Source organism: Neolamprologus multifasciatus, chromosome 7, assembly GCF_963576455.1.
Source record: "Neolamprologus multifasciatus chromosome 7, fNeoMul1.2, whole genome shotgun sequence".
NCBI classification, from domain to species: domain Eukaryota; kingdom Metazoa; phylum Chordata; class Actinopteri; order Cichliformes; family Cichlidae; genus Neolamprologus; species Neolamprologus multifasciatus.
In genome coordinates this window covers 32,927,730-32,946,814 of record NC_140445.1, presented here as the reverse complement: position 1 = coordinate 32,946,814, position 19,085 = coordinate 32,927,730, and the positions used below count along the sequence as shown (strand labels likewise).

Sequence of the window (19,085 nt, the reverse complement as noted above, 5' to 3'; positions counted from 1 at the left end):
CGTCTTTGAATGAAGAATATTCACCTTATGTCTGGACTGGTGGATCGGGAACGCTGACACGCACACACATGCTCAGAGACCGGCCCTCCTGGGGACTGCTACATGGGGCTGATGGTGGAACAGCGGGGCATGAAAAGAAGCAAAGGTGTGTGTGTGTGTGGGGGGGGTGCGAGAAAGAAAGAGAAATGTCTTTTAAATGACATTACCATTGTGAGCTGGAGCAGGACGATGGCACTTTGCAAAACTGCTAACAATGAGCGTGGTAGAAATCCCTTATCCTACAGGGGCCTGGCAGCATGCTCACCATTACCATAGTCATTTAAATACAGTAATCTCATTTTCTGCCTCAGCCGAGAGGGCATGCTAAATTTCCCAGTGTGAAAGGAGGAGGGAGGGGAATGCACAGTGTTCAGGGCCAGCAGGATTAGTGACTTTTCCCAATTTGTGTGTGTGTGTGTCTGAGTTTATGAGCTTGCAGCAGAAACACACTGCAAGAAAACAAAAAACACAGTGTTTTCTAACCCTTAAACTCTGATTCTCCTGTATTTGAACTTAGACCACCGTTTTGTGGTTGAGTCAAAAAGTCAGGCTTCAGACTACTTGAAATACTCTGTTTTAACAGTTTTCTTTCATCTGGGCTCCCTGTGATGTCAAAGAGAGTGGACATCTCTAACAAACACAGAAGCCCCACTCATCTGTTTGCAGGGGGCAAGCAAAACACAGAATTTGGTATAAAAATGTATAAGTATAAGTGGAAGTATAAAAAATAAGAATAAGAGTTCCCCAGTTCCCAACAGATGAACTTAAAGACTGCACGAAGACCCAGTATACCATTAATAAAGACTGTCTGTCCAGTAATGCCAATGGATCCAAGTTCTGTGTGATGCCAGTGAGTTGACTGAAAAAAATTGCACTATTTGACGCCACAAAAATGAGACTGTATTGAATGACTTAATCAAAAAAGATGTTACACAGGTTAAGAAACACATGAAGTCGGATTTTCTTCTATTAGTGGCGGACAAACTAATGAGAATGAGATTCAGTCTGTCCAAATTATCTTTTGAAACATGTTTTTGTTTCAAGAATTAAAAAAACAAAACAACTAAACTAACAATTTGTTTGATTAATTCCTAGTCTAATAAAGGGCAAAGATTTATGATTAGATCCCTGACTAAAATTTAAAAGTCCAAAAATATTTAATTTACACTGTAAGAAAATTCTTCCCCCCCCCATTAAAGGGTCATTTAATTCAGAATTAAACATCTAAACACGTGCATTGTTTTAACTTTGAGCACCTAATATGATGCCGTCTCAGATAAAGTTGCATACACCATTAATTATCAATCCATCAATCAGTTTCCAACTATGGTTGTGTGGGTTTGGGTTTAGAGCTAACCCCCGCTGACAGTCCTAACCCAGAGGGAAAAATCATCTGCACCTGTGGTCAAATTCAATTCACCAGATGACCTAATGCGAATGAGATAATAGAACTAACGACATCTTGTCTTTGAAAAATGTCAGTCAGATTTTTAATTATCTAGTCTTTAATTCCAAAGCAAAAGAATACATCTAAGGCTAGAAAGAGCCTTCACGAGGCATAATACGAATCTGAAATAATGAAAATCAAGTATCTTTTTAACTTTTAAGACTCACTGACGGTAAGTATGCATGTAACAAGCCTGGACATCTTTTGCAGTGCAAAGCGTGCCTTTCAGGAGGAGAGGTGAAGTGTGTGAGAGTGTGTTTTTGTGTGTAGGGGTGGGGGTGTTGGTAGGGGCTGCTGCAGCAGCTTTGGGGATATCATATCAGATCGAACAACAAAAGAGGAGCTAGGGAGAGAAAGCTGTTTCCACACAACCTGTTTTCATTCTTCTCCGCTTCCGGTCCAGTGGAACAGTTGATGAAGTTTAAATGAAGCAGAATTAGGAGATCAAGCAGACACAGGAACCAGTGTCGATGGTATCTGCGAGCTCCACCTGCCTTCCCTGCACCCAGGAGAATCGAGCCACGGACAACTGACCTGGATGAAATTGAGAGAAAGAGAGCCGCGGTGGAAGGAAAAAGAAGGGCGAGGAGGAGCAGGAGGGGTGGGGGGAGTCGAGCGGGGCGGAGCAGAGAGAGATAAGGGGATGAAGTATCTCCTAAATGTGATAATCTCCAATCACCTCTAACATCAGTTCTGTCAAGGCCCGGGTTAATGAGCTCACACCCGATCAAGCGTTATGCACCACCGCCCCCACCATCCCCTGATTCTCCCTTTCTCTCCCTCGCAGTTGCTCTCATCATCATTGTTGTTCTTTTGATTTAATCCCTCTTACTTCAGCTGATTTGAGCAAGAGGAGAAAGAGGGATGGAGGGAAGGGAAAAGCCTATTACCCAAGCTCCTCTGCTCTCAACTATCTAAATGCTAACGATGTGAGGGGGCGAGAGAGAGGAGGGAGGGAGGGAGTGTAGGAAAATGATGATAGGAGGAAGACACCGAGGGGAAATGGAAACGAGAGTGCGGACGTGTTGGCAGGAGAGGACAAGACGCAGCAGAGGGGGGCTAATCTGCTGTAGCACTGGGTCTCCGGGATCAGTTTGGTTATTTTGAAAGCAGGTTAGCTGAGGAGAGAGACCAGTGTCCTGTGTCCTGACCTTTCATCTCTGGGGTCAAACCACCTGTTCTCGGCTGTTTACTTTCACTCGAGCAGTTTTGACACAGCAACACTAAGAATCTCCCGCCGTGTCTGTGCTCATTTTTACCTGCTTTCACTTTTCTATTGATTAAAACACCGGGGGAGCACGTGTGCGTGCCGCACTGAATCACATCTTATATGTGTCTGATTCGCTTTGGCTGGTGTAGTTGGTTGGAAAACACTGGGGTAAAAGCTGCGGGTCACCTTGAACTGAGAGTAATGTCTGTTTCGATCCGGTTCTCTGTAGCGCACCGAGGGACCAGAGTCATTTTCAGATTATGTCGTTATGAGTTTCCACTCCTTGCTCCCTGCCTCCTGGACAATTGTTTTCTTAGTTAGGCTTCTTGATACAGTACCCAGAGGCCCCTAAAAACAACTGAGTCAATATTTGGCAATAGCTTGAAATGATGATTATGGTTTGGCACGACCACACCGATGCAGTGTTTGTGCGCTGAGCTTTAATTGGACTACAAATTCTCCAAAGAGTGTGCGTGCAATTCCAGTGTTCCCCGTCACTTTTAGTGAACTTTGCAATCATGCAGCGGTAGGTAGCGAATCACCTGCGTGTCACAAATTAATTGCCATACAAGTTCACACGGCAGCTCAGCTAATTTACAAGGTGACATGAGGAAGAGAAACAAGGTGCCATGTGCCACTCTTTCAACTCGAACAATCATTTTGATTTGTTTTCACTGTCTGGCACTCAGCATTTCAATTCATCTGGAGTACACAAGAACAATGGGAGGAATTTGCTCAAAAACACACGCACCCGTTTCACATCTCCCCGAGAAGCACTTATTCTGTGCATAACAACTCTACCCCTCAGATACTCCTCTTTCAAAAAAAATAATAAAAAATCCCATTTGATTTCACATTGTCCAATGAAACAGTGGAGGGTGAGAGGCAAGTGAACAATCAATCTTTGTAATGTGATCCATGGATTGAGCGTGGTGAGTAAATGTTTGCACAGGCATCCATCCAAGCCTGCAGTCAAACGAATTCTGCAGAAAAGGAATCTATCCAGGGCAGGCCTCTCTCTTTATCTCTCTCCTGCCCGACAGCAGCAGGGTATCAAGCACATTATATTCCAGCGCTCTGTGCATTTTTCATATAGGCTCGCCTTTTATGTTTTATGTACGCCAGCTCAGGGGAGAACAGCTGTGTGGGCGCCGCATCCTCTGTAAGTTTAGAGGGAGAGAGAGAGAACTCATTTCAGTGGGAGAAGTGGAGCAGAATGCCAAACGCAGCAAGCGCAGTACCTGCGAACAAACAGGAGCTGCAGACCAAGGCCTGCCTCAACTATTACATTACCATAATACACGGAAACAACACCTCACATGCTGTTACTGCAGTAATTTGAAAACAGATTGACAGGATTTACAAGTTCTCAGCTTATCTTCACCGTGACCTCTGTGACCTCCATCTTCGCTGTCAACTTTTGGAGTAAACTCGTGTGTTCGAGGCTTATTTGCAGACTTTTCCAGGATAATCTGGTATTACATATACAAAAGTAAATAGATTTTTCTTTTTTATCATATTGCATTTGATTCTTTGGAACTATATGCAGACCCCTTCCCCCCGTCCCCCCAAAAAAGAAGAGGAAAAAACATATAGTGTGATTTTATAATTGACCCTACTTGCTCTTCCATGCAGACTTGATAAATCCCCTCCGGCTCAGAGAATAATGCACTGCTTATATGGAAGAGCTCCCTACAAGTTTTTGAGAGATTAAGCTGCATTGGAAATTAGTTTCTGTGCTGTCTGTACAAAATGTTAACATTTTTGTTTGCCGCTAATGCCAATCTGCTCCCAGTAAACAAAAGAAAAAATAAAATGAGACAAACATTGTATGTAAATAAGTCTGAAATGCGGAAGTTTTGAGATTTCTAATATTATTTAGATTAAAAGATTGATTAAACAGTACAGTGGAGTATATTTGTATATTGATTATGTGTTGCCCAGCCCTGAGTACAGCATATCGATTATAATATGTCACAAAAATCTCTATTTTTTTACCAGTATTTTGAAGGGGAGGAAAACTAATTCATAGAGACTCGGACCCTGTGGTAAGGTCTTTTGTGGAATATTTTTGCCTCAGTTAAGCTTCAGAGTGGTCAAACCTCAGTGCCTCTCACAGACTGAGCTCCTCTGCTGGAGGCAGGAGGTGAAATCTTTCCTGTTTAGAGGTACACACTGCCACCCAGTGTTATCGGGTCTAAGGCAGGAAGAGCTGAAGTCCACTGAAGTTTGTCCAGTGTGCTACTCATTGCTTCGGATTGAGCCGTCTCTGCTTTGATGTTCCCATTTAGCCCACCAACACTGACTGTGTGATGCTTATGTAGAGTGCATTAAAAAAGCTTCTAAATTAATATATCATACTTTGTTAGAGTTTTCTTAACGGATGTATAAACTCATTGTCAAAAATTTTCATCACACATGAAGCGGCCTGCCAAGTCATGACAAGAATATATGACTCCATCATGGTTTAATCTTATAATGGGAATGTTGCAAGGTTGCTTCACATCATTTCATCAGTCTTTGCTTTCTTTTGGATAAAAGAAACAAGGTGACCTTTAGGAAGCAGTCATGAGTTTAGACAGTATAAGGAAAAATGTGACTTAGCAGTTGCTGAAGCATTTAATTACCTCCATCTAATATTGTTTGGCAATTTGATTGTTATTAGGTGCTGATTGTTTTTGTTGGAAAACTAAAATATATGTGGATGTATGGATTATAGTGATATTAGAGGAGTACAGAATTAAAAGTAGGTCAGAAAAATGAAGAATAGTAAGTAATTATTTTTGAACCACATGATTTTGATTTTTCTTTGTTTTGGCTTCTCCTACATATAACTCGAGTCTACCCTGCTGACACAGGGCTTGGGTCAGGTTAGTCCATCACAGGATAAGATATTTAAATTTCAGTGTGCACAGTATCGCAGAGGTTGTTGATCAGTTTTTAAAATGTGCGTTCCATTTTATTTTCTGGATTTTTCTATGAGTGAATTATCAGCTCAATGCCTGGTCCTCATTTCATTCCATGTTACGGCCCTGGGCCTTGGAGAGAGTGAGACTACCCTTTTGTGTTTATGCAAATCTAAGTGTGCTAGGACTCGTGGATGACTGGCTGCTGGGAGTCCTGTGCCAGCCTTTTTTTATGCAGATCACAGTGTGCCAGACCTCGCGGACGATTGGCTGCCTGAAGATCCCATGACCAATTGACTGGCTGATTGTCTGTACCTGGGAGTATAAAAAGGCTGAAGATTCTTCACACTGTGGGGAATTGCTGCGCTGATGTCAACATGCAGTGTCCTCCTCGTCTGCCTAATATTTGAACTGTGTTTGTAACCTGATATACAGCTGACCTTAGTTTTATTAGAGTCTTGTTTGCTGGCCCACTTTAGTTAACCCTTAGCTTTTACTCTTGCCTGTTCTTTTCTGTGTGTATTAATTGTTTCCCCAGTGGTCTGTTGAACAGCCCCGTCGGTTTTCAGTTTAATGTTTGTAATAAAACCCTTTATTTCCTCTGATTTTGTGAGAGGGCTTGTGTATGTTTATCCCCTCCTGTCGCCTAGCAGAGGGGGTCGTAACATTCCAACTGATTAAAGTCGTTATTTACGTATTTATGTTCAGTCATGAAGTTTCTGGCAATTCTGAGTTGATGTTGAAACTGTCTATCACTGTTGCATTCGAACATAAAACAACTGATGCTCCAATGGGTATATAAATAGCTGGAAACAAATTGAAATACTTTATTCTGACTGGATCAGACAGTGAAATTATTCTTTATGGAAAAATTTAATGACTGCTGTCTAGTCATGTTATTAATCCAAAGCCGTTTTCATTTGCTTATCAGTGTTATTCCTGAGATATATTGGCATAAACGACATAAATATCCATATATCAATAAGAGGATCCTCTGTACAATGAGGTCTATAGCAATTCTCCTGTGCAGTGCATCAGACAAACTATGCTCTGCTTATAGTTTTTTTCTGTTTGTGCTGCACAAACAGAAAAACCTGTTTGTATTGTAACAACTTGCCAGCTGTTTTTGTAGTCATATATCTGCCCATTCACATCTACATCCTGCACATTTTTGTCATAACAGTTCACTCACTGCTCTGTGTGGCTGCCTGCTAATAGTGACACAGTGGATGAGGAACCACCTCAATGACCCCTAGTGGTCAATTATTAAATCGCTTACCAAACGTCTCTAGTCTTATACTTTTGTCTTATACTTTTGTTTATTTTTATTTGAAGAAAACAAAGTGCTACTAGGATCAAATGTAACATTTCCAGACAAGTTTTAAAAAACATGTATTTACACCTGCTACTTTTCATTTTGGATAAAGTCTGCAGGATGCTGATGTGGCTCTCTGTAATTTATAATTGATCACATTACTTTGTACTGTGATACATCAAACTAGCTAATGTCAGCCCTATCTAGACACTTCAAGTACTTGTGTGGACTATTTGGATCCTAATTGATTCTTTTGTTCACCTTAATCCCCATCGGCATGAGGCTGAACCTCCATTATTGGCTAAGAAAAGGAGAGACTGAGAAATGGGCAGATAGAGCATGAAGAGAGATAGTTAGGGATGAGGAAAGATAACGAGGAGGACAAAGTACCCTGTAGGATTAGCAAAAAGGGTGGATAATAGGGAGCAAGTCTGGCTGCAGATAGAATAGCCTATCAAGTGAGAGTGAAAATGGGGGAAGGATTGGAAATGAGCGAATCATATGCTGTAACTTATCCTCCCAGTTCACCAGAGACCAAAGACGCTTTGGTTTCAGCTGCAGGAAGCCCGAAGCCCAGGTAGCCTCGGGGAGATGGAGGGGTATTTTTTCACACATGAGAGGGTCTTAGCTGTACCTAACTGGCCACATTGGCCACCAGTCTTGTACACTGGTCCCAGCTTGGTGCTTTGTCAATGTGCTGTGACTAATCCAGGAGGGGTTCCACATTTTCTCTCACCCTAATTAAAAGAGGATTAGGTGAGGTGGAGCTCTAGACCACTGCAACATGCACAGCCACCATCCCTTAGTTTTCCCCAGGATAATTGCACTTTGCCTGGGTTTTCTGTGCATGCCACCACCTGAACTCAACAACCAGCTCCGTCACTAAAATGATTGGTGTTAATACTGAAGGAGCTTACAAATAAGGATTGATCCAAAAGAAAAAAAAATACACTAGCACTTTGTCAACTGGTGTCTACATATGGTCTATACGCTCTAAATCTGCTCCAATTTTGTATTTCATTACTGACTGTAAAATTTAATCCTGATGGCTTTATCTTCATTTGTGCATGTTCTGTAGGGATCTGTAAAGGGATTTAAAATACCGTGGCCTATTAATTTTTCCTCAAAATACCGTTTTCTTTGATAATTATTAATTCTGATTTAGAGCAAAAGAAAAGAAAAAAAATCCCAGTTTTGATGCATGAACATTTCATTATTGAACTTGTAGGTGTGGCAGTGTTAAAATGAATATAAAGATAATAAAATAAAGTAAGCAAACTTGAGTGCCAAATTCAGGATTAACTGCATAAAGATAATGATTCTTTCAGCCACAGATTATATCAGAAGTGTTCTGTGGATAAAACCTTTTCCAATTATTTGGCTTGTAGGTGGCTTGTGCAGTCTAGTCTTTTTTTATTTGTTTGTGTTTTGTGTTTGTTTTTTTTAGGATTTATTTTTGCATTTTAATATTATTATAACATAACAATAGAGCTTACAGGAAAGGACTCAAACCTGGGCCCCTGCAAAAGCCTTTTGGTACATAGGTAGTCGGCCCAGCCTACAGAGACTGACCAACTCTCATGTTTAGTATTCAACAGGTTTTTATGGTTGCTTTGTTTGACCTGGAACTCAATCTCATGCCATTTTGAAGCATGTCTTACTTTCTAAAATGCCTCTGGAGGCAACAGTAACAAGCAGAGAGGAGGCTTACTGGAGAAGCTGTAATCAGGTATTTACAGATGTGCCCTTGGCAGAAATGTTCTCCATTGATGAAAGAACAATGCCAAAACACTGGAACACTTAAACCATGTCAGGTGGAGGACTCTAAATAGCTAAACAGGTGTGCCTTTATCAGGTACACCTGTTTAGCTGCTTGATAACTGCTGCTTGGGCTTACAGAGAATGCTCCAAACAATAGAAGATTGAAAAAACACTGCCTGGTTTGATGACTGTCGATTTCTACTGCAACAGTTGGGGGGTTGGATCAGAACTTGGTGTAAACAGCATACAAGTATGGATCCATCCTGCCTTGTATCAACAATTCAGGCTGCTGGTGGTTTAAATGGTGTGGCAGACTTTGGGCCACTTTTTATCAATTGAGCATTATTTAGACACCACAGCCTGCCTAAGTATTGGTGTTGACCACGTCAGTTCCTTTCAAACCACAGTGTACACATTTTCTAATGGTTGTTCCCAGAAGGATAACACAAAGCTAATGCAGTCAAATAGCAGATCTTAACCCAATAGAGCATTTTTGGGATTTTATGGAACAGGAGATTCACACGCACGGCCAACAAATCTGCCACAACTGTGTGACGCTATCATGTCAACGTGGAATGAAATCTCTGACTGCTGTCGCATAAATTCACTGAAAATATTTCATTGCGTGGGTTATTAATGGAAGCTACTTTCAGTTGTTAGCATAACCTTCGATAGTAGCCTGTAAATAGCAGGTTAATTTAAATAGGTTCAAGCTGCCACACTGAGTAGACTGTTACTTCCACTACATTTTTTGTATGTGAGGAAGCCATAAAAAGTCAACCTTGCTGATCTTTCTTTAACCTCATGAGGCGGTGCAGACTACATAATGTTTTTAAGCTCATTTGCAGTTGAATTGTCTGTCAAGGTCTATTGGTGTACCAGACCATCTTAAATAAAAAATGTGAGCTCCAAGCACTGAGCTCAATGTCTCACTTGAAGGTTCTGCCATTTTTTTTTAAATATTCAACTACATCTCATCTCAGCTTCAGATGCCAACACCTACATGCACATTTTTAAGTCAAGCACATATTTGTGACATCATTAATGCTATATATTAGGCTTCAAAATGTAAGCAAACAGTATAATATTGGAAATACAGTATAAATATTGGGTCAAATATGCTTTGGATTCAAAAGTTAAGTATTAGATTTTGGTGGTCAAAGGATACTTTGATCTGTGTGAAAGTCTAGAATATGAGAAAAAAAAATTTGTTTCAAACCAGAGGCGATGCTTATACAGCTCGTATAAATATCTCCCCCTCGAACTGAACACATTCTAAAATGTTTCTTTTGAAATTAAACCAGTAGAGGACAAAAGAAGAAGTGTCGGGCATAAAATACTAGCAGACAAACAGAATCTGAAGGTCTTAAGGAAGGGCAATAGGGAAAAGATTGTACAAGAACTCGACCAAATATTAGCAGCTCTTATTGAGTGATGAATCCAAACTTGAAATTTTTGGTTCAGATCATTGTTGACATGTACAAAGGAGGTCAGGAAAGAGGTGCAATAGTGAGCGTCTACATCAATCTGTAAAACGCAAAGAGGTCCTGTGATGTAATTCATTTAAAGCCTATGGTGTTTGGGGACCTTGTTAAAATTGATAGTATTGAATGCAGAAAAGTACTCTTAGATTTTGATCCACCATGCAATGCCTTCATTTTTTCAGTGTGACAGTCCCAAACACTTTGCCAGTGCAGTGAAAACATACCTGGATAGAAGAAACTCACAATGGAAGTCGATGATGGATTGGCCTCCCCAGAGCTCGGAACTCAACATTACTGGCATCATCTTGACAGAAAAATTTAAAAAAGGAAGTCAACATCCAAAGGAGAGCTCTGAATGTCCAAGAAACTAGGAAAACTATTCATGAAGACCACTTAGAGAAATTACTGGAAAGCTTTCCTAAGAAACTTCAGACTATGAAGAATGACTGTGGTCACACCAAATATTGACTTTCAAGGTAATTAGAACAAACTGTGTTCACCTTATACGCTGTTTGTTTTGCCGCATATATTTAAACATTTCTTAGCAAAACATTAAGAAACGAGTGACTCCAGACGTTTGTATAGCATGAACAATAGTGAACTGAATATGAAACTTCCTCGCTCTCTTCTTCTCCGGGTGGTTTTTCCAATGTTTTCTACAGTTATGGGGTCTTCCAGGACGTGGAATGGAGCTGGTCTCAGCCACGCCCCCTTGCGTCAGATTACTGCAAGTAAAAACTTGGGTAAACGTCACCTCGCACTAACTGGCTGTCGCCCATAGTGAATAAATATATCGCTATCATTTACTACTGTCACTGTTAGTTATTAATTATTTGGCCGGGACTATGGACAACGAAGATGCTGAAATGAAACGAGCCCGAAGTCGCGAACGGCAGTTAGGTAACGGCTGCTTAATTTTCTACGCCTTACTGATAGCTGGACAGAGGTGGCTTCATAAAGTCAGTGAGCTTTGGCCCAGCCGAGTTATTTGTTTTTTTTTCTTTAAGTCGGCACTTAGCTGAAAGTTTTACTTTTAGATTAGCGTGAAATTTCTAATTAAATGTTGTTAAAGTACATATTTTTAGTGCTCATTACTTAAAAAAACAAGCTAGCTAGCTCTGACCGTTAATAAGCCGTTAATAAGTTCCACTCACACGTTAACCGTCCAGTAATGTTTTACAAGACAGTAGCGTTTAAGAAACAGTATTAAACCACGTAACATACATGTTAATTACTGTAAAAAAAACAAAAAAAACAAACTATTGTAAGTTAAGTATAAGCCGTTCATGGCATTCTGACTTCTAATTTTGTCTGTTGAATGGATGTTGACAGAAGTAGAGAGCTGATTTCTTAATTTGTTTGCGTTTTGCATAGCACACTTACATGTTTCAGGTCATCAACAAATTTTTATATTAGATAAAGAAAACCACAGCAAACGCAAAATGCACTTTCCATTTATGTATTAAGGGGGGAAAACCATCCAAACCCTACCTGTCCTATGTGAAAAATGAATTGCCACCTAAACCTAGTAACTGATTGTGCCGCTCTTAGAATCAAGAACTGCAGTCAGGTGTTTGGATGACTGGCCACATGTGTTTCACACAAAAAAAGCCTTTTTGTTCAGCATTGTGTTTTTTCCTTGGCACTCTTTCATAGATCCTAGTTTTGCTGATATCCTTCTTATTGTTGACTCATGAACACTGTTCGTTAGATGTTGTTTTATATTCTGTTGTGACCTCGTAGATGAATCGTTGATGTGCTCTTCCAGTAAATTTGGTAGGCAGCCTCTTCCTGGGAAGATTTATTAACATTACAAGTTCTCTCCATTCATTGATAGCGTCTTTCACAATGGTTTGCTGGAGTACCAAAGCTTTAGAAATGGAGCACTTTCCAGAGTGTTAGATGTCAATCACTTTGTTTCCTTAGATTGTGGCATGTTGCATTGGGGTTTTTTTTTTTTTGAGATCTTTTAGCTTACCTGCTTTGTCAGACAGGTTCTATTTAAGGGATTTCTTGATTCAACTATTTGAACTCAGCTGAAAGGGGGCAATTACTTTTTCACATAGGGCCAAATAGATTTGGATTTTTCCCTTCCATTTTGCCTTTGAAAAATAAAATCTTAATTAAAAAATAAAATCTAAAATATAATTTCTTAGCATCTAGAAGAATATACATGCAGATATGTCCAAATATACAAGATTCACTATGCATTAATATATTCTCATAGTTGGTACAAACCAGTTGAAATCATGCTGTCTGTCTTCTTTCCCCAGCTTTGGAGAACCTAAACACTGACATTGGCTTTTGTGGCAGGATTCTCGTTGGGCTCTCCCTCATTTTCCTGCTGATTACTCTGCCCATCTCCATATGGATGTGTATTGTGGTCAGCTACTTAAATTACAGTGCTATTTGTTTTAATTTAGAAACACCTTTTAAAAGCTGGTGACGCATGGTTGTTTACCATTCACCCAGATAAAATGCATCTTTACTTTACAGGAAAACTCATTTCTTTTTAAAAGTAGCATGCATAAGAATACCTCCATATCTAGCTGCAAGAAAAATAAATTACTCATACTTACTTACATATTATATATGACAGTGGGGTTGTTTTTCTCTGTATACAGATTGTGAAGGAGTACCAGCGAGCTATTATTTTTCGCCTGGGGCGCCTTTCGTCAGGAGGAGCCAAAGGACCAGGTAAGAAGTCATGTTTTATTTCTTTTTCTCTTTTTATTACACCATTGTGTGTTTTTTTTAAATAGTCATCTAAATATACAGTTCCTTTATTGAAATGTTAGTAGTCTTTAACTCATAGATAATATATTTTTCATGCTCAGCTGTGGCTGCATGGATCATCATTCAAATTTCCTGACATGTCTTTGCAAATGTCAGTTGTTGGACATTTGTTGTTTCAGTGGCTCACTTGTAGTTAATGCAGAGCTGCTTCAAAGGGGCGGGAGGAGAACAAGCACTGGTCAGTGTCCTGTTACCAGCGATTTAGATTGTCCGTTATTTTAGATGCAGTCAATAAATGTAATATTGATTACTGCTTTTATTGGCAGACTTAATGACATCGGTTGCTATGGCAACCCAGAAACTCAAGGAGGAAATGCACTGTGATAAAGTATACAGGGCTAGGAAAGTGGCATATTTAGTTTAGATTTTTTGCCCCCGCATTCCACTAGATAGTTTTCAATTAAACCTTTATCAGCTGAGCTTTAAATTGGAGGGGTTTTTTTCTTGCATTAAATTCAGACAAACAGTGTAGGAAACTTACCCATCATCACACAGCAGACTACAGTCACTGGACTGATTGACATAACCATACATTTTTTATATATGGTGTGTATTGTTGAGTTACATTTTTTCCCCCCCCCTTTGTATTGTAGAGCACGCCAGTTGTTTGGTTGGGGTTACTTTACTACAAAAACCTCTAATTCTATCAGTCTGCAAGGGAGCGCAAAAAGTTACATAATGTATATCCAAGTGTCATTACAGTGTGGTTGTTAAAATGCCGGCGTGGAGAAAGTACTGATTAGAGGTATGATCCGTTTTGTTCATATAGCAAAGTATTGGGCAAATTATGCACCCTGATGATGGCACCAGATGACAAAAAGAGTCATAAAATCACAGAAGCAATTGCTGTTGCTTCTCGGGGCATATTAATGCGTGTACCAAATTTCATGGAAATCCACTTAATGTTTTTTTAAACAACTCGACTCAAAGTCGCAAAAGCCAACTTCATTTTGGGGGATCACAGAAACATTACCATGCATCATCTGGTAACCAAATGTAGTGCCAATTCCTCCAGTAAATCCTGAGGATTTCTCATTTGGTGGGGGTGGGGGGTGGTAATGTGTGTTACTTACTATTTTGTGACAGTCCATAGTGTAGTTTTTCACACACTGATTGACAGTCCAATATTTGTGTTGTTAAAACCATGAAAAAAAAACATAGGAAGAATCAAAGAGAAGCATGGGGGCAGTGAGTCCTGTTGTGTTGTGTTTACAAGAGCGTTTTCTTCCTGCTGTTGGGCAGAATGACACAAGGCATGTCATTGCTAAAAATTAAAATGTGATTTTTTGGTAGGCTTTATAGCAACAACACCAAAGACAAAGTGGGCATGGGTGCAGGTTCACTCAGGCCTCACACAGGGGCCCGAGGGAACCTGCACCCACAGAGCTGTTCAAGCGCTACAGCATATTTTTCTGAATGCCTTATCCATGCGATCAGTTATGTAACTTGTGTTTTGAATGGCAGCAGATTTGTTAGAAGCATAGAAGTAAAAAATACAGACTCCCACGAGGTACAATTTGCATACACCTCACAACTCACTGTCTCTTTATCTTTGATTTCTTGTTGTACTAGATCTAAAAACCAAGCAGTGTCCTCTCAAAATGCTGAAACGTGGCTCCTCAGAGAGCCCCAGGCTTGAGTTTATGACAGCATGGGGTTAATAATATCACCTACAACCTGCAACTCTTGGCTTCTCTATCTACGGGCTCACAAAGAAAGTTTACTGTAAAATCTTTCATTCTGCCTGAAACTGAGATTTTTATCGATAAACATGCTTATGTGCATCACAAGATGTTTTTCAGACTGTATTAGACCAACTGGGACCTTTTTACTTGTCTGACTGAGAGTGCTTCAGATTTCATGGTGGAAGTGGCACAGGGAGACTGTTGTTATCATCATTGCCCCTGCTGAACAGATGTCTGTGATCTCACCATTTAAATTTACAATATCTTGACAGGAATGGCATCCAACCACTCTCTATCCGGTGTGGTGTTAATGTTTGCTAAATGATTGCACACCTAGCACATGTCTATTTCACTAGTATTGTTTGATGCACTAATTCAATCATAGTGACTTGAAACAGGCTAATGAAAGCTGCAAATATCCACGGCTTTGCCTTGCTGTCAGTACAGCTGCAGTCTCATAAAGCAAGAGCTTGACTTGGCCTCCTGCCAGGATCTCATTCATCCTGGTCTTTTCAAACATTTGTGAGGAAGCTTCCTCATTATTGTGTTTACTGTAGCGTTAGTCTTTGTTGAAACTATTTGCATTCTTGTGATTCCACAGGCTTGTTCTTCGTCTTGCCGTGCACTGACAGTTTTATTAATGTGGACATGCGCACCGTCACCTTTAACATCCCACCACAAGAGGTACGACATGCCCCTTCCAGTTACATTAAGCAGATCACTTTCACAGGAATTCAGCTCATGTAGTAATAACTGTGCGTAGTTATTTTATTTGTAGTTTTTTAGCTTATTACACAGTATTGTGTAAACACTGTTCTTCTCTCAGGTTTTGACCAGAGACTCTGTGGCAGTGTGTGTTGATGGCCTGGTCTACTACCGGGTCCAGAATCCTACTCTGGCCGTGGCTAACGTCAGTAATGCAGATGCTGCTACGCAGCTTTTGGCCCAAACCACCCTGAGGAATGTCCTGAGTAACAAGAACCTGGCAGAGATTCTGTCTGACCGTGAAGACATTGCACATTTTATGCAGGTAAACTCCTTCAGCTCTTCTCTTAGCTGTAACTGTGACCCCAAAACATGCAAGAAATAATTATATACTTCCAAAATTTACTTCTTTTTTTTTTTTTTTTTTTTTACATCGTTTACATTGTCCAATAAGCCTTTGAGCTGTCACTCTAAGGGTGTGTCCAAGGGTATGACCTTACACATTTGTTATATGTGGTATATCCAAAAGGTATTCCCTCATCTCTGTGAAGTCCTTCTGTCTCTATTGGCTCATTGTTAAGGCATTTTGAGATGCCATCTTGCTCTGAGCCTTGTTTACCAGGTGCATAATGCAGCTGTCACCCGAACTGTGTGTTACTGTTAAACTAACAAACTGCTGTAAACTGAGAGAAGCTTAGCTAATCCCATGTTTCTATGACGAGTCCCGCTTTTAGTTTGCTTTAGAATTTAATCATTTATTTTTTCCATTAAACCTTTACTTCCAGTTTATGCTGAGCTGCTGTAAATGATTAAATATTTATTTCTAATTCAGAGTCACAGAGACAGTGACCAGGAGGTACTTCAGGAAGTGGACAAATGTCTGTGACCACACCTCTTACTCGCTGAATTCAGCAATGCAGTTGGATTGTTTAGCTGGGTTTGGCCTGCGCCTCTTACTTCCACTTAAGGGAAATCTCACTGCTTCAGCTTAACAAGACATTTTGGACAATTCTATGCTTCCAACTTTGTAGGAATAGCCTGGGGAAAGACTTTTTTTTGTTACATACTGTGCCCTAGTATACAAAGCAAGGTCCACAAAGGCATGGTTGGATGAGTTTTGTGTTGAAGAAGCTGACTGAAAGTCCACTGAATACCACTGGGATGAACTAGAATGGAATTTGTGAGCCAGGCCCCTTTGTCTAACACTGGTGTCTGACCTTACAAATGCTCTTCTGGATGAATGGGCAAAAATTCCCACTGGTAAATCTTTGTAGCAGTAACAGCTTCCACTCCCAGAAGGGTTGTATAATCATAGTATGATCAACGATGACCAATAGACACTTTTTCATGAATTCTTTTGCTCATAAAATGTAAAAATAGACATGCAGTGTGTGACAGTGTGTAGATGTAAAATGTGTGTCTGTTTCTCTGCTTTGTGAGAGAAACGTGTCACCACTGTCAGCTCCATCTGCTGGACAGTTCTGAAAAATGTAAAACTTTGAAAAATAAGGGACATCCTTCTCATTCATTTAAAAACTTTGCGATAAAATCTATTGTTGTTGAGGGTTTTTTAAACATACGTTCTATTTTTACAGATGTGGTACTACAAACGGTATATTGCATGGCTGTCTCCTCAGGTCACTCTGGACAATGCCACAGATGACTGGGGAATCGAAGTGGAGCGGGTGGAGATCAAAGATGTGAAACTGCCCCCTCAGCTACTGAGAGCCATGGCATCTGAGGCTGAGGCCACCCGTGAGGCCCGAGCCAAGGTAAGGCGGTTCTACATCTCCATATCACTATCTAAACACAAGTTTTTCAAGGGAAATGTCTTCGAGGACCATCTGAGAGACAAAATGCTGCAAATTAGCAGCAACTGAACTTCAAAATAAGATCAAGGGGATTGTCTGGCCATTCATTTACTAATGTGTGGGAAACACTGACCTATTTTGAAAGTATTCAAATAGCACTCAGCTTTTTGCATTCCAGTTTCCTGTTTCCTTCTTTTGCATTTATCGATTGTTGTTATTTTTCTACACTTTAATTTCATAAAAAGGAGAAAAAAGTAACATTGGGAGATTTATGTAGTTTGTAAGGTTACATACTGGTCTAATCCTTTTAAACAATAGGTTATTGGAGATTTAAAAAATTGGTTTAAAGGAGATTTACAAATAAAACAAGAAATCTATCGCAACCCAGAAAAAAGGAATTCTGCAAGATTTTGTAATAAGAATAGTCGTAACTGTGGGTGTAGAGGCTTCTTCCACTGGGCTGTGAGATCAAGGAGTTCTTTTCATTTTCTTCCCTCCTGTTTCTCCTCTTAAGGTGATCGCAGCAGAGGGGGAGATGAGCGCATCGCGGGCGTTGAAGGAGGCGTCCCTGGTGATTGCAGAGTCTCCGTCAGCCCTGCAGCTGCGCTACCTTCAGACCCTGAGCACCATCGCTGAAGAGAAGAACTCCACCATCATTTTGGCACTTCCACTGGAGATTTTGCCGAAATTCGTCAATACATGAGAAAGTGTCTAAAAAAAAGAAAAGAAATGCACATACTCCCATCATGCATCACTGAGCACATATACATGTGTAATCAACTTCATTGCCTCACCGTCATTACATCTGACAGCAGCCAGCTTATTTTCACATAGGTTTAATTTATAACTTCTTTTTATTTTTTTTCCAACTTTATAATCAAAGAAAAAAAGTGACACAATCTAGGGTACCATCTTCTAGCCCACAGGCCTTCTTTGAGAATTTACCCTTTATTACAAACCTGTGAAATTTAGCATATTCTGTGTTTATCAGAGCTGGAGTTGAATATTTGCTTTGCCTCAGGTGCTCTGGCAGCTGAGCGGGTAGCTTGAGCCAGCAGTGGCAATGCCCCGCAGTCATCTTGGTGTGTCTGCCAATAAATGACCACTGATTCAATATATTATATAATATATATATAATAATATATAGTATGAGTTTTTAGTCTTAGCATAACCTTTAACTTGAAGTTTTATTTATTTAATTGAGTTTTCTTTAGTTTTTGTTTTAAGTTGTTCATTTATTTATTTATTTGCAAGTTTGTTCATTTAAAGCTTCAGAAAGTGTCCAAGTATCAGGAAGCTGAAAAATGAGTTATAATTTATCATATTTTTTTCTTTCAGTGTGTAATATTAAATTTTTATTAAAATTAATATTTAATTGTTTGAATTTATATATTGTGAAAATGACACGTTTTAGTTCTGTTTTAATCTGTTGTTCTGCTTTCCTACTTTTAACATAAGTGTTTGGACTGTTTGACCAAGAAGTGATTTATGCCTACAGCCACATGAAGTTTATTGTTCTGCTGTTGCCACACAGAGAATTTCTTTGTTAGGAAATGGAAAGGTTGTTCAATTTTACTTTAGTAAGTCGTGTGGTTTGGTTTCTGTTGTGGTAACAATAGTGACATTTAGGGAATTTTGATACATATGGAAACACGACCAGTGGACAACACTGTGCTGCTGTGTTCTCTAAAGACTGTTTGATTGTTGTCCAGTTTACCAGTTTTCATTGTAATTTATATGAATTTGTTTCTGTAAGTTTCGCTCAAGATTTATGCCTGCGTTTGCTTTGTTGTTGTTTGTAGCACACATTCTTTTGTGCAGTATGATTTGATATGATTTTATTTTGAGTTAAGTGTATATGACTAAATAAATCTGAAAGCATGTTTGTGTTGATTTAATTTCTTTCAGGTGTGAGAAGTTAAGTGT

General features: G+C 39.7%; 1 protein-coding gene and 1 long non-coding RNA gene across 4 annotated transcripts; one reads left to right on the top strand and one right to left on the bottom strand.

Moving 5' to 3' along the window:
• Window positions 1–3,586: 3,586 nt before the first annotated feature.
• Window positions 3,587–10,778, bottom strand: LOC146514602 (uncharacterized). Its single transcript, XR_014874888.1, has 3 exons — window positions 10,663–10,778; window positions 10,387–10,466; window positions 3,587–3,856 (listed from the first exon to the last, which is right to left on the bottom strand). It is a non-coding gene; the product is annotated as an uncharacterized LOC146514602 (long non-coding RNA).
• A 46-nt stretch (window positions 10,779–10,824) lies between these two features.
• Window positions 10,825–19,042, top strand: LOC146514601 (stomatin-like). 3 transcript variants are annotated; one of them, XM_085164967.1, is made up of 7 exons: window positions 10,825–10,905; window positions 12,436–12,545; window positions 12,787–12,859; window positions 15,245–15,327; window positions 15,470–15,673; window positions 16,986–17,120; window positions 17,674–19,042. In XM_085164967.1, the coding sequence occupies exons 1-7, from the start codon at window positions 10,827–10,829 to the stop codon at window positions 17,860–17,862; spliced, it is 873 nt and encodes a 290-aa protein (XP_085021093.1). In that variant the 5' UTR covers window positions 10,825–10,826; the 3' UTR covers window positions 17,863–19,042. The 3 variants fall into 3 exon arrangements, with proteins under 3 accessions (XP_085021093.1, XP_085021094.1, XP_085021095.1); XM_085164968.1 differs by lacking the exon at window positions 10,825–10,905 and adding an exon at window positions 10,939–11,062; XM_085164969.1 differs by lacking the exon at window positions 10,825–10,905 and adding an exon at window positions 11,013–11,121.
• Window positions 19,043–19,085: the final 43 nt, after the last annotated feature.